The 16,554-nt window shown below is 30.5% G+C and overlaps 2 protein-coding genes across 6 annotated transcripts in view; one reads left to right on the forward strand and one right to left on the reverse strand.

The window, feature by feature from the left end:
* Positions 1-7,293, reverse strand: part of LOC145284820 (uncharacterized) — a 47,803-nt gene extending 40,510 nt beyond the window's left edge. Inside the window, exons 1-3 of the mRNA XM_080133783.1 lie at positions 7,084-7,293; positions 5,056-5,290; positions 2,348-2,429 (exon numbers count right to left, since the gene is read on the reverse strand). Coding sequence (XP_079989909.1) covers positions 2,348-2,429; positions 5,056-5,207 — 234 coding nt within the window. The 5' untranslated portion in view covers positions 5,208-5,290; positions 7,084-7,293. The remainder of the gene's footprint in view (positions 1-2,347; positions 2,430-5,055; positions 5,291-7,083) is intronic.
* A 31-nt stretch (positions 7,294-7,324) lies between these two features.
* Positions 7,325-16,554, forward strand: part of LOC145284821 (KAT8 regulatory NSL complex subunit 2-like) — a 60,153-nt gene continuing 50,923 nt past the window's right edge. For 2 of the 5 annotated variants that reach the window (XM_080133784.1, XM_080133787.1), the window contains exons 1-2: positions 7,325-7,465; positions 11,258-11,348. In XM_080133784.1, coding sequence (XP_079989910.1) covers positions 11,335-11,348 — 14 coding nt within the window. In that variant the 5' untranslated portion in view covers positions 7,325-7,465; positions 11,258-11,334. Of the gene's footprint in view, positions 7,466-9,468; positions 9,686-10,039; positions 10,611-11,257; positions 11,349-16,554 lie in introns of those variants that run through there. The other 3 variants (XM_080133786.1, XM_080133785.1, XM_080133788.1) reach the window with 3 other exon arrangements.

The following is a 16,554-nucleotide window of genomic DNA, read 5'->3' on the forward strand; positions in this document are numbered from 1 at the left end:
GCATGTGGATGGACGATACATATTTTATTTTTATGCATGTGGATAGATGATTAATTTTTATTTTTATGCATGTGGATGGACGATACATATTTTATTTTTATGCATGTGGATAGATGATTAATTTTTATTTTTATGCATGTGGATAGATGATAAATGTTATTTTTATGCATGTGGATAGATGATGAATTTTTATTTTTATGCATGTGGATAGATGATAAATGTTCATTTTTATGCATGTGGATAGATGATAAATTTTTTTTGTTATGCATATGGATAGATGATAAATTTTTATTTTTATGCATGTGGATAGATGATAAATTTTTATTTTTATGCATATGGATAGATGATAAATTTTTATTTTTATGCATTTGGATAGATGATAAATTTTTATTTTTATGCATATGGATAGATGATAAATTTTTATTTTTATGCATGTGGATAGATGATAAATTTTTATTTTTATGCATATGGATAGATGATAAATTTTTATTTTTATGCATATGGATAGATGATAAATTTTTATTTTTATGCATATGGATAGATGATAAATTTTTATTTTTATGCATGTGGATAGATGATAAATTTGAATTTTTATGCATATGGATAGATGATAAATATCTATTTTTATGCATATGGATAGATGATAAATTTTTATTTTTATGCATGTGGATACATGATAAATTTTTATTTTTATGCATGTGGATAGATGATAAATTTTTATTTTTATGCATATGGATAGATGATAAATTTTTATTTTTATGCATGTGGATACGTGATAAATTTTTATTTTTATGCATATGGATAGATGATAAATTTTTATTTTTATGCATATGGATAGATGATAAATTTTTATTTTTATGCATATGGATAGATGATAAATTTTAATTTTTTTGCATATGGATAGATGATAAATTTTTATTTTTATGCATATGGATAGATGATAAATTTTTATTTTTATGCATATGGATACATGATAAATTTTTATTTTTATGCATATGGATAGATTATAAATTTTTATTTTTATGCATATGGATAGATGATAAATTTTTATTTTTATGCATATGGATAGATGATAAATTTTTATTTTTATGCATATGGATAGATGATAAATTTTTATTTTTATGCATATGGATAGATGATTAATTTTAATTTTTATGCATGTGGATAGATGATAAATGTTATTTTTATGCATGTGGATAGATGATAAATTTTTATTTCTATGCACATGAATAGATGATTAATATTTTATTTTTATGCATGTGGATAGATGATAAATATGTTATTTTTATGCATGTGGATAGATGATAAATATTTTATTTTTGTGGATGTGGATAGATGATAAATATTTTATTTTTGTGGATGTGGATAGATGATAAATATTTTATTTTTGTGGATGTGGATAGATGATAAATATGTTATTTTTATGCATGTGGATAGATGATAAATATGTTATTTTTGTGGATGTGGATAGATGATAAATATGTTATTTTTATGCATGTGGATAGATGATAAATATGTTATTTTTATGCATGTGGATCGATGATAAATATTTATTTTTATGCATGCGGATAGATGATAAATTTTAATTTTTATGCATGTGGATAGATGATACATGTTTTTTTATGTATGTGGATAGATGATAAATTTTTATTTTTATGCATGTGGATAGATCATAAATATTTAATTTTTATGCATGTGGATAGATCATAAATATTTTATTTTTATGCATGTGGATAGATCATAAATATTTTATTTTTATGCATGTGGATAGATCATAAATATTTTATTTTTATGCATGTGGATAGATCATAAATATTTTATTTTTATGCATGTGGATAGATCATAAATATTTTATTTTTATGCATGTGGATAGATGATAAATATGCTTTATTTTTATGCATGTGGGTAGATGATAAATATGTTATTTTTATGCATGTAGATAGATGATAAATATATTATTTTTATGCATGTGGATAGATGATAAATATTTTATTTTTATGCATGTGGATAGATGATAAATATTTTATTTTTATGCATGTGGATAGATGATAAATATTTTATCTTTATGCATGTAGATAGATCATAAATACTTTATTTTTATACATGTGGATGGATGATAAATATTTTAGTTTTATTCATGTGGGTAGACTATAAATATGCGGTTGGCTAAACATTTTGTTACAAGTGTGAGGAGGAGGAGGAGGAGGAACACATTTTTTTTTTCGACCACGTGTGTATAAACCTATAAACATTTTATTTCTTAGCAATATGTGCGTGTCAATTCATGCATGTGAAAAATGTAATTGATGCAAATTAAAACGTTTTATAAAATAAATTTCATACTTACATTTTTATTAAACCTCTGAAAACGCTGGAACATGTAGAATCGATGCATGTACACGATCGCCGTGTTGATACAAAGTTGTGTTCTAGTTGTATGTTAAGGCAAATAAAACTCAAATACAAATACACGAATGTACAAAACAAAAGACACTAAAAAAAAAAACAAAAAAAAAAATGCAAATCAACAGAGCGGGACGGGGAGGACTGGAAGAGATGATGATGCTGATCATAAAGCAGTCAAATTTTATGTTGTAAAAGTTTTGAACACATGTCGACCACTTTTAAATTTATACTAAAGGATTTATTTAAAACCTACATATAATTCTAACACCCAATGAAGGAATTCTACTTCCGGAAATATTAGGATGAATCTGTTTACTGCGCTGTTTTGTTACGGTTTTCCATAGTTGCTATTTTTCTTTTTTTTTTTCTTTTATGTTTATTAATCAGCAAAATCATGGTCACACCATTTAATGTCAATATTCGATAATAGATTAAAAGAGACATTTTTTATGATCTCTAAAGTTGGAAAGACATTTCTACATTCAACTTAAATACAACCATTAAAGTTCATTTAGTCTCCAAAACGAAAAGAAGACAGTAAATAACCGAAATTAAATTACTTTTATGTCTACCAAAATATCAGCTATGCTAACATATAACTTACTTTGCCAGGGTAGGGACTTGGATTAGTGTGGTGAGAAAAATCGGGTGAAAGCCTGGGGTCAGTTATGTTACTACTGCTTCTCCTACAAACTTGGGTAGTGTTGACTGTTGACCATCCCATTTCTATTGTAAAAGCTTTGGTCGGCTAAACTACCAGTTTTTTTTTTTTTTTTTTTTTTTATTCCTCCAGGCCAGTAACAATCATGGCTCGGTTATACTATTGAAATATCTAGAATGGTTTTGCCTAGATGTTAGAGAAAATTTATTAAGTTGTAAAATTTAATGTTTATGCGAAACTTATTTTCTTTTCGATAATTACTAATTCTTAAATCATATCGTTACCTATTCATCGCTTTTAAATCCGTTAGATTTCGTTAAAATCAGTATAAATATTCGGCGAATAAATAAAATAAAAAATGACCGCCAGCGATTAAAATGTGGAATTCAAGTTATATTCTCAAAAAATGTCAAAAATCAGAATTAAACTAAAATTATATTATAGAATAATAGAATCAAGAATGATTTTTATATAAAACTTTGTGAAAACGGGCGATCTATATCAACTGTTTTTTTTTTATAGTAGAATAAGAAAACATCTTAAAACACGGACAGTTTCGTGAACGTAGTTTATATAAAATAAAAAATAACTTTTAAATTTTAAACATTTCGAACACTCTGAAAATTTTGCCATCACAGCGACAGCCAAACATATCACGTTAAAGGCACGTGCTCGAAAATAGGAAATGAAAAAAGAAATAAAAATATTGTTTGTTGCAAGAAAAAAAAATGTTACAATTTCGATGAAGCTATAAAATAACTTAATTGGAAAAACGGGGTTGCAAAATTAATTTAGAAGGTGTTCATTTTAAAGAGGAGAAAGTAGAAAATCACTACTGATAAACTTCGCCTATTTTTCCCTCGCAACGAGTACTTTTTTTTTCTCTCAGTCTAGTTGTTACTTTGCCAGCAATATACGCACAAAAAAAATCCATGTAAAACGTAAAAATTTAGGTTAAATGAATATATTTCAATGTAAGAAAAATAAGAATAATTATTTATACTGTGCTAAAGTCATTTAGAAAACTATTCTTAACATAGAGAAGGGAGGGTATTTTCTAACTAGTCTCTATTTTCACTTAATTTAATATAAAAGATATCGTAAAACTTGAATTTAACTTGAAAATACTATTGAAAAATAGCGGCAAAAAAAAAAAAAAAAAAAGATTTAGGTTCTTGTTTTTGCCCTTAAAGGACTTTATCATTCGTTAAAAATTACAAGAAAAAAAACAAACTTTTAGTCAAAGTAAATAGCTAAAATACTCTGAATAACTAAAATATCAATAACAAAAAAAAACAAAAAACATGTGCATTTCGGGTGATTTGAAGGGGTGTCAGTGTTCCTTAACTACGATTGCTCGGTTTAAGTTCATGTCTCTTCCCAGAAAATCTTATACAATAACAAAGAATAGTCGGCAAATAACTAAACAAATCTATTAAAAACTAAAAGATATGTTTCGATATTGCACATTACATAGAAATAAATGAAAAATTAAATCACAAGCACATGATTTTTTTTTTTTAAATAAATCTTACAACCAAACAAAAAAACGCGTATTATAGAAAAAAAATATATTACAATAAAACTGGGTCACAACAACTACTTTTCACAAGCAAGGTATCTACTACTGTTTAAGATAATTCGCACATGGTATGCATTTAATGGTAGAGTTTTGATCGTAGGGGAAGATATAGGAACAGATTTTAGATCAGTTTAAATCTATAGCATTTTATCACACAGGTAAAATAATTTGCTGAAGAAAAAGTAATATATCGCCATATTAAAAGTTAAACGTTCTCAAGCATGTATTAAGTTCGACTAAAACGCTTTATCGGAATAAACATGGCCGGGATTTGAGAACTTATTTCTACAGGGAAATGCATAGATTTAAGAAACATGAAAATGGTTTAAATTCACAAACATTAATAACGTAAAACATGAATTATAAACAAACAAAAAATAAAAAAAACATACTAAGAAAAGGATACACCTGAAGCTTTTGGCCCAGTTCTTGGATAAAATTCGCCGTTAACTGGCGGTAGTGCAGTTCTGTTTTATGATCTATCGCGTTCGGTTCTTGGGTACTCGGGGCATTGGCGATAGCTTCCCTATCAAATCGCCATCGGTCAGTAGTTGCCATGTTCCAAAGATGCTTCTCCGCCAAGAGTTAAAAAAGAAAATGAAGCATTTGTAGGGGGTCACCCTACACTTCCGGTCAGTGAACTAGTGTGAAAAGAAAAAAAAAAAATCAAAATCACGCGAGATCGGTTTGAAATCTCGCGAGAGGAGGAGGAGGAGGGTTAAAAAAAAAAAAAAAAAAAAGACAAATCTCGTGAGTCACGTGACTTGAGAAAAAAAATGAATCAGAGGGGAAGGGGGCATCTAATGTTTTTATTTTTATTTATTTCCAACTAAACTAAATCATTATAAAACTTACTTTCAGGAAATAAAACATAACATAACCATCCATCCCGTATACGCATACATTATAAACGTGTGTATACATACACACATACGTATATATGTATCTCTATGAGAAGTGTGCCGGGAACAACCAAGATGGTGAATACTTAAAAAAAAATAATAAATAAATAAAATAATAATAACAATAATGTTTAGATATATAAAATTATTTCCGAATTAAATTATATAAAATCCCAACTTTAAGGAAAGGAAATGAAGCTAGCGTAGTCATGCCATATATAATAAATATATATGTATATTACCAAACGTGTGTGTGTGTTTATATAATGCGGGAATTACCGGGAACAACCAATATGGCGTCGACTTAGGAAAGAGATTAGCATATAGAAACCAAAATGGACGGAACGGAAGTAAATTAGCTTTTTGCCATGAAAACGAGGCTGGGTAGTATTAACAATATGGCGGGTGTTGATAAAAAAAAACAAAAGTAATAAACGACAGTTTGTTTATGTTATTAACCAATATTGGTTAAATAATAAAACTAGTAAATGATATATTTATTCATATAGATATTACAATAAAGTCTACACGATATAGATTATAATTATAAGCCAATATTAAAGAAGAATTTATTGAGAAAGCTGAATGACCTTGGCATGTAGTAACAGACAAACATCAGGTGTACGACGACGAGTACGACTTTTAAACTATCACGATCAGACACGATGTGTTTCTCGCCTATATGTAACTTGGATGAATGCACATGGAATGGTTTATTATTTACTATGAATCAAATATTTATTTAATAAAATAAGGGAAAGCTTAAACAATTTAAGAAAAAAACCCAAAAATAATTGCAAGAATGATTTTATTTTTTTAATTGTTCTATAATCCCTCCAGTCCACCTGATCAATGCCGGATGAATACGGCTAATATTAATTTAAGTGTAAGATTTATTCCACGGAAAAGATGAAAGCACGGTTGCAAATACGTAGTTATGCCTAAATTCTTTAGATATATATTTTGGAATAAAATACCGGGGATACATTGTATACGTACAAAACTTATTTCTAAAAAGTTAGATTTTTTTTTTTTTTTTTTTTTTTTTTTTAAATATTTTTTAATTAAAATATTAGCAAACCTGGATTTTTAAAAAAGAATTATAATAATCTAAAAATTCAATATTTGCAATTGTTCAGTATAAATTTAATTCCAGGAGTGTCAATTTCTATTATTTCTTCGTTATATTTTTTATGTATTTATTTCAAATTGTATACATTAAAAATATATTTAAGAGAAAAAAAAAAAAAATGTTAGTTCTGATTTTATCCCCAAGAACAAAAATATTTCTATACTTTATTTAAGTAAAGGCATTCACATTTTGTATTGTCTCCAGTCAGCTGGAAACTAGCTTTCATTTACTTAAATTCCTTTTAGACATGGCTAGCATTTTTTTTTTATTATTATTTTCCGAATGTTTCCATTGTTGTATAAATCCATGAATATTTGAAGCGATTTCCAATATTTTAGCTGGAAAAAAAAAAATGCCGATTTGTTTGGTGTTAAAGAAATTGTAAATGCTTTAAACTTACGATGCCTTTAACGGGTGAGATTTGTTCCCTCAAAGGACTGAAATTAGTTTTTTCTTTTTTGTTCACCTCTCCAGCTAATTTGATAAGGAGGCTCATCAACCCGGTACTGTTGGAATAAATAATATTAAATATGTTGGTTATTATTAGAAATTAAAGACCGAAGGAAGAATTTGTCTTGTAGTCTAAAAATTGAGTAAAAGGAAATTGATTATATAACCGGAAGTGACGCAATTACGTCATTTTTTTTTATTTTATATAAAATGCTCTGATCGTAGCGGAGTCATTCAAAAGAGAGCTTACAGTAAACCACATTGGGATTATAGCTGAAAGGAGAGAGACAATATAGCACAGTGCAACAATTTTTAATTTTTTAACAAAGCATGTGAGTACTTATGATAGAAGTATAAATTTTCATAAGGTATTACTCTTTGTTAAAAAAAGAAAAAAAAAAAAAAAAAAAGTTTAAGAATTGAAAATTTTTTTTTCAACAATTCACATTTCCAACCATGAGTCTGTTTACAGGTTGTTGCTAGTTCTTTAAGATGTTTTCATTTTAATTACCTAAAATTTACTTACAACACTATCTTTTTTTTTTTTTTTTTTTTTTTTTTTTTTTTTAACTTTTTCTGGAAGTTTTTCTCGTACTTCTGAAGTTCACAGATCGTGTTATTTTTAGATATGATTTAAATGTTAAATTCAATTTTTACAGTATCTTAACAAAAGCCTTCCCCCACCCCATGTTAAGAATGGCTCTCTAAATAACGTTATTTCAGCAGTCTGTAAATTGCACAAGCATTAGTGTTTTTTTTTTTTTTTTTTTTTAAATTAATTTTTCTGGAATTAAAAATGATCAATGGAAAAAGTTTTAAAATGTTTACTTACATAATGGCAACAATGGTATTCTTGGTTTTAACTATTTTATTCGAAGTCTCGATTTGCTCCCCATGAGAGTAAAATATTTAAGGGAGATCCAGCCAGCTCTCAAGTCAGGAAGTTCCTGAAAGCGTTCCTGACTCAGGAACGCTTTCAGATTAAACATTCAGAAACTTTTGTTTGAAGTTTTTTGATGAGGATTGATTATTGGATCACTATTCTGATCTCAGTTGTTATTTTCAGAACGTTTCGGCCGATGTAATCTCCAACCATCTTCAGGTTTACCTTTAGAGAACAACTTACCTTAATGTATTAAATAAAGGATCCAGTTCCAAAATTGATGTTTATTGCACTTGCGTTTTTTACTGTGCTATTTTTAAAAATCGTATTTTCAAGTTAAATTCTAGTTTTCCGATATCTTTTAAATTGTTAGATGAAAGTACAAAATAGTTACAAATCTCCTTTCCCATGTTAAGGATGGTTTTCTAAATAATGTTATTTTGGCACGGTAACATAAGTGCCCCAAAATTTCGTACATATATATTTTGTTTTTAGTTTGGCAGGAATGTTTCTGAAGAAGGTCGGAGCTTGCATCGGCCGAAACGTTGTGAATAACAACCAAGCTGACATTAGTTCGTATAATCCAAATATTTTGTTGGTACTCCTGCAGATTTTTAACCGAAATAAACCGACTTTTGCCGAACTAAAAATAAGGTTAGTGTTTGGGGTGGGGGCGCTTCAAATGCTCTAGAAGTACTTTTTTTTTTTTTTTTTTTGCTACACACGTGTTAAAAAAAGATGGATAACATTTTTTTTTATATTGTAATTATCCCCCTCCAATTATATTCCCCAGAACGTTCAAATCCTAATTTATTAAAATTTTAAAGCCTTTAGTAGTAAACCGAAAATCCAGACATCCTTTTATAAATCGATCAATATATTATTGATCGATCTCTTTAATTTGTTCTATTTTAAATATGCAGTTTTAGTTTTGCGCTCTGTTTCTGTTTGTTTACAATTAAAATGTCTTAATTCATTTATTAAACATACTTTGCTTTGAAAGTCTAATTACTATCATTTAAAAACGCCAAGTCAGCGAGAAACATCTTTTTATTTAATGTTGACATGTTTGGTTTCACTTAGAATGGCTGATGGCGACATCTTTTCTTCTCTGACTCTTTGCAATCTTTCTTTCTCGTCTCTCTCCTATTCTCCTCTCTCTCTCTCTCTCTCTCTCTCTCTCTCTCTCTCTCTCTCTCTCATATTTTTATATATATGAAAAGTTGTTTTGAAAACCTTAATTTAAATTTTGAAAAATGAGCAATTCATGCGATGAAAAAATTATTTTTTATCTTTACTTTGGTCGGAAGTTTTTTGTGAATAAATCCCATCTTAAGAGAGTGGAGGTGGTTTTTTTTTTACCACTTTTTTTTATCTAGTAATTTTTTTTTCTTCGCACTGTGTCCATCTGTCATGGAGATGAGTCCTCTCTCTCTCTGTATGCCTGTGTGTGTGTATGAGAGAGTAGTGTGCAATTTTTTCCAACTAGCATTTAGGCAAAGAAGACTACTTTCATATAAATAATTGAATTCGTTCAAAAGTATCGCAAAGAAATATAATAAAATAAATGGCATAAACGAAAAGCCTATTTATTAATCTTGAAACAAGCTTAAGCAGTTTCAGATGAATTGAGCTGGAGCAATTTTGTTGTCCCGTCATCCCACCCAAGGTTCTACTTTTAGAATATATATTTGTGTCAGATTTGATCCTCTGAAGGATTTGTGATGGTGGTGCACTGGTGCAGGCAGGAGTTAGAAAAAAAAAAGCGTCACCTGTTAAACTTCTAGAATAATATCTAAAAAGAACGAAAGAAAAAATATTTACTTGGAAAAAAAAAAATGAATGTCAAAGAAATGGCGTCATTCAAAGAAACGGCGTCATTCAAAGAAACAGGTGGAAGCCATCAGGGAGATCTTGTATGACGTCACAAAGGAATCTTTTATGACGGTATCCATCCAGCACGAGACGTCTTCGCGGACCTGAAGAAGCTTGCCTCCCATTTTATTTTTATTTTAGTACTTTTTTTTTTTTTTTTTTTTTTTTAACAAATTTTTAAGCAGATTATTATCGAATTATGAAAAAAAGTCAATATTCGAATAATTATGCGGGTGCTCAGTTTCTAATGCAACGTTCTAGTAAATCACCCATTTTAGAACACGATGTTTTTAGACCAAATTTCGCGAATTTAACCTTTTTTTTTTTTTTCAAATAATTTTTAAAAAGGACCAAACTAAAATTCGAAAGTGATCTTGACCTAAAAACATAGTTGTTAAAACGTTGCAGTAGAGCAAGAGCACCCTCTACGAATATTGATTTTTGTTTTGTTCTTTTGATCATCTGTTAGAATTCGATAATAATCCGGCCGAATCCGCTGAAAAAAATTAAAAGATGAAAATAATTATCAAAAAAAAAAAAAAAAAAATTAGAGAGCGAGTAGGACAAGCTTTTTCAGGTCCGCTGACGTATTTTATGGCGACTCCTGACCTCTGTTAGCTTCTTTGCATCGTGTCACCGTGCACACCGGATTATGTTATAAAAAAACTACTATTCATCACGTATTAATCGCCCCCCCTTTTTTTTTCAAATGATACCGGGTAATTTAAAAAAGATTTTGTCCAATCCAAAATAAGGTACCCTTTCTGTGGGTCTAGATATCCATCCGTTCCATCCCCTCACATTCAAACCGACCCTTTGTCACGTCAGATCCTTGTGGGACAGCAATATAAAAAGAGGGAAAAATTGATATTTATGCAAAATACAGATCGCGCTATTTTTTAAAGTTCAATTTTCACAGTATTTTTTGTTCAGTAAAAAAAAGTACAGAATATTTTCAAAGCCTTCTCGTCCCTGACCCTACACATTAAGAATGGGTTTCTAATTAATGTTATTTCAGCATTGTCCATATTATGCATAAATACCGAGATATTTGATAATCAATGGCCCAACGAGTCACATTTTAGTGTGTGTGGTGTGCACGCGCATTATTTATTGTCGCTATATTAATATAGCTCAATCCAATAGGATATCGAGCCCTTTTTATTTGGTCAAGATCTGCCATATCTATTTGTTTTTTCCTTTTCAATTGTTCCAATTTTGCGCACGCGCGCGCGTGTGTGCATAACTTCCTATTTAACTGTTTTTTTCTTTCTAAATCTAATAAATGCCTTTTCCTCATGAAATACCAAAACGCCTTTCTTCCCATTTTCCTTAATACCGTTTTCTTTCCTTTTTATTTGTTAAGGGAGTGAAATAAATGATCACTTGGTTTAAAGATTGCTAACACGGACTGATCTTATGCCGGAATAAAAACGACCAAACATGAGTTTCCATAGGTAAATATATTTTTCTATTATATATATTATTATTTTTTTCTTTCAAATTCTGTTTCTTTCTCGGTTGCTCTAATTAAAATCAACCGCTCGTTTCTAGTTCCAATTTCGGTCCATTAGTAGTAGTAGTATTTATATATATATATATATATATATATATATAAAAAAAGTTCCATACATGGATCTGCAAACATTATTCGTAATTAACACTTTTTTTTTTTTTTTTGTTTTAATAAAAAGTGAAACTACTGATTCTAAAATTTCAAAATAATTAGCATTTTAAAAGCTATTAAAAAATGTAAGATATATTTATATATTACATGTTTTCGGGTCAATGGAAAGAAAGAAGAAAAAAAGGACATTGCAACGTACGAACCACTATTTTTATATATAACTTCGAAATTAAAAGATTATTAATTAATTTATTCATATTTATTGTAATTTTTGTTTCAAATCTGCAAATTTCATTAAATTATAAGATTTTACTCAATTCGTGAATTTTTAAAAACTTTCAAGAATTAAAGTTTCCTACCCTTTCCTGTCACACGTTAAACTTTGTCGTAAATAATTTTTTTGTTTTAATCTCCAAAACGATTATATTGCATTGATTTCTTTCTAAAATGAAATCCTTTAATTATCCATTAAAAAAAAAATGAAAAATTATTTTTCGGCTTCTTGTTAAAATTGCTAAAACAAAAAAAGATTGCTAAAAAAAAAAAAAAAAAAAAATGTCCATCTTGCCTAATTGCTAGTGTAGTGCGTGACGGCGGTGCCCTGAAATCGTTCACAACATATGCGGATATATCAAATGTCTTTTCTTTTCGAAAAACAACTTTGTGACAAATATATAAATTTTTCTAAAAATCTTTACAAAAAGTAAATTATTTTATACTTTACTTTTTTTTTTTTAGGAAAAGCATTGACACTTCTGGTTTATTTATTTTTATTTATCTATTTTTGATTTTTCGCACCTTTCATATTTTTATTGAAATAGTTATAATATAATGCTTCTTTGTTATTAAACATTTCTGATTACTTGTCGTGTTTTGTGACAACGTAATTTTGATAATTATACATTTTAATGATTTTTTAAAATTTATCAATCGGATAGTTATCGAAAAAAAAAATGCTAGCATAAGCTAATTACGAAGTTAAATCGACTAGAATGCATTTCGGCTTATTCGTAAACAAGCCAGCCATTTTAATTTTGGAAAAAGAACGAATTATTACTTGACCCTTGAAGTTTGAAAAGAATTTTGGGGTTCAAAAAAGTTGTCAAAAAACAAATATATAGCAAATAAATGTTATCAAAGGCAAGTTACTTTTCTACTTGATATATTTTTCGTGTTTTTATTCAATGTAACATGCTTATTCAGCTCGAAAAGCATACAGTGTTTACACCGATGTATTGGAAAATTCAAAATGGCGCCCGACACTCTATTAAACACGGTAAGTTCAGGAAAAGATGTTATAAATAATAAACTAGACAAAATACTGTTAGAAATTCGCTCATTATATGTTACCGTGCCTAAGTTGACATATATTCGGTGTTTTTTTAATAGTATTTTGTCTAGTTTATTATTTATAACACCTTTTCCCAAACTTACCATGTTAAAGAGAGTGTCGGGCGCCATTTTGAATTTTCCAATACATATCGGTAAACACTGCATGTTTTTCGAGCTGAATAAACATGTTACAATGTAACATTGAATAAAAACAAAAAAAATGTATCCAGTTAGGTAGAAAAGTAACTTATCTTGCCTTTGATAATATTTATTTGTTATATATTTGTTTTTTGACAACTTTTTCGAATCTATGTGTACAGTAATACAAACCCCATTTATTTTATTTTATTTTTTTTACATTTTCACCCCAAACAAGGCACATTTCCACTTTGGTGTAGGAGGGGGCAACAACTACTGGGGTACTATGTAGGGATTTGGGCAGCAAGATGTCGGTTCACGTTGCGCTTGAACTTCTGCACGTCAGGACAGTTGGGGAAGCAAGGACCTGGAATGGAATTCCAAAATCTAGCGGTTCTGGGGAAGAAACTACTGGAGTAGAAAGATCTTTTACATCTAGGGATCTCTACAGTGTCGGGTTTGTCGAGGGTGTTCACGTCGTGGGGACACAAGTGCTTGCAGTTCGTTAGAGCATTCACCATTAAAATACTTGTAGAACAGGCAGAGGGATGCAACGTTTCGTCGATGAGACAGAAGCTAAGCTTAGATGCCAGTTCAGGGCCTATCAGATTTGCGACTCTTTTGAACCTTGTCAAGGAGCGAGAGACTAGCAGCAGATGCACCAGCCCAAATATGACAGCAATACTCCATACATGGGCGAATGGTGGCCTTATAGAGGTACAGGATACTTTCGGGTGTTAGTAGTTTTCTAGCACGGTAGAGAGAGCCCACCTTCCTTGCAGCGGCCCTGGCAATGCCTTCAATGTAATTGTTCCAACTCCTGTTTCCTGTGAACGTTAGGCCAAGGAGTTTGAAAGATGTACTCCCAGATAAAGAGTCGTTGGCCATTGCTATAGGTGGTAGAGAAGGTTTCTTGTAATTATTGAATGAAACTAGTTTAGTCTTGGCAGCATTGAATGTGACCATCCATTTTTGTCCCCATTCCACTACAGATTGGAGATCATCCTCTAGTGTTTCTGCCATTTCTTTAGATATGTGTTCATTTGTTTTCCTGTCGTGCCTGTTATAGAGTGTGGTGTCATCAGCATATATACCCATCTCAGAGGCAATTTTGTCAGGGAGGTCATTTATGAATATCAGGAACAGTAGATGTCCAAGGATAGACCCCTGGGGCACCTCCGCATTTATATCATTGTTTAGATGTGTGACCGTCGAGGACAACCTGGAGTTTTCTCTTATCTTCAGGAGGCCTCAAGTTTTGACAAACTTCTTGGCTTGACCATTACTCCTGATCTTAAATGGAACACGTACATCAAATCTGTTGCCAAGGCCGCTGGAAAAATGGTGGGATCTTTCTATCGATCCGGTAGATATCTCACTGCTGATGCTATTCTCTATCTATATAAGAGCCAGGTACGTCCAAGGATGGAATACTGTTGCCACATCTGGGCAGGAGCTGCTAGAAAGGACTTGGCCTGCCTTGATAGAGTTCAAAATAGACTTCGTAGCCTCGTAGGAGATGTCCTTTTCTCTTCCTTGCAACCTTTATCTCACAGAAGAGATGTTGCGAGTTTGTCTCTGATGTATCGTTATTTTCATGGAAAGTGTTCGAATGAGCTTCAATCTATGGTCCCCTCTCGCCAAACTTTCACAAGAAACACTCGTCTAGCTGTAAACACTATCAATAATCCCCCCCCCTTTTTTATCTGTGCCTAAACCTAAACGTAGATTCCATGAACAAAGCTTTTTTCTTAGAACTGCACGCCTGTGGAATTGTCTTCCGTTTTCCTGCTTTCCGGCTGACTACAATATGGTTGTCTTCAAGTCTAATGTAAATAAGTTCTTGATGAGCCGTTCCATATAAGTTATCAACTTTACAAAATTTTCATTACTAATGATTACTATAATGTCCAATTTCTACTGTACACTCTTTAACCCTTATCCTTGAGTGGCCTCTTGGCCTTGATAATGTGGTGATGCCTATGTAAAAAAAAAAAAAAAAAAATCTAAGAAGGATTTAATTATGTTAACTATTCTACTAGTGATACCATAGGATCTAATTTTCCTGAGGAGACCCTGATGCCATACCCTTTCAAAAGCCTTAGATATATCTAGAGCTTCCGCTCTGCCCTCCCCCACTTTGTCCAGTGAATGGTATATATGTTCAGAGATTACAGTTAGGATGTCTGCTGTGGAACGGGCTTGTCTACATTGATGTACGTACTCGTTACAGAACGAAGATGTCATATTCCGAAAACCACGTAAATCGATCAAATAGTTTTATTTACAATTAAGAAAATCAAAATTCGCGATTTTAATAAGCTGTATTATTTTTGACCTGTAAACTTAGATTTGTATTGTCCCCCCCCTTTTTTATTTCATCGAATTTAATCAAGGCTGACGAAAATACGACTCGCCTAGTCGTAAAATTTTATTTGCTTAAATAATAATAATAATAAAAACACTACTTGATCAAATTACATAATTTTTGGAATACTTCATCTTTGTTCCGTGACTGGTTACCTATATCATACAGACTTTCTGTATTATCTTAAGTGCTACCATAAGCACGAGAAAAAAAACTGAAGTCTTTTTTAGACTCATGGAGACAGCCTGAGACATAATGTTGCAATATTTTGGAGTGATAATGGGGTATGATCCCACACAGTCGGACGATTCTATTTATAAACGATGCTGCTAAGAACTGACGAATCAAATAAATACACGTTCTGCTACCAACCAATCAGAAACCAGCATTGCTTCATAAATATTAAACCTTTTCTGGAGCAATTTCACATGTTCTTTTCCCGGATTTCGACACGGTAAGAATATTTTGTTCTGTGGAACTGCCTACTACAAACAAGTCACCTCCCAGGACTTGTGTGTAACAGCGAACCATCTGAAACTGTTCTGAAACTCAAAATGGCTTACACTTCTAGACATAATTAGCTAAGACACTGATAAATGAATCAGGGAGATCGTTTATTGACATCTGGACTGGCGATCGAGTCTATGAAGTGCACCAATTTAGGTGTATCGGAAATTTGGAGGAATTTTTGACACCCCTAACCGAAAACTGCAAATAAAATATAGACTCGTAATTTCTCTTTTTAAAGTGGGTTGTTTATTTTCTGTATGGAATATACTTTCAAAATAAACTATTAAAGTTGTTTAAAAAATAATAGAAATATTATTTTTTTTTAAAAACAGTGTTTACAAAATGCCGGCGTGCCTTCATGCAGCCATTTTTTTTTTTACGTAATAAAATCAATTGAATTTTACGAGTTAAATATTTTTCAATTTTTAGACTTAATTTTTATATTTTCAGGATCAATGTGAAATTTTATGCTCTTTCCAATAAACCAAATATGATATTTTAGACAAACTTTTTTCTTTTAGTGGAAAAACTTATGAGTGAATGTGCGTTTCTTTTTAACTACGGAGGACAAAAAATACTAATTTTGGTTAACACGCGCAATAAAAAAAGGTACATTATTTATGTCACTTGGACGAATCCATATTTGATAAATTTCATATTAGCAGCAGCAGCTCTTTAAGCACGTTAC

The sequence above is a fragment of the Euprymna scolopes genome, chromosome 9, assembly GCF_053919585.1.
Source record: "Euprymna scolopes isolate OS-2025 chromosome 9, ASM5391958v1, whole genome shotgun sequence".
Lineage (NCBI taxonomy): Eukaryota > Metazoa > Mollusca > Cephalopoda > Sepiida > Sepiolidae > Euprymna > Euprymna scolopes.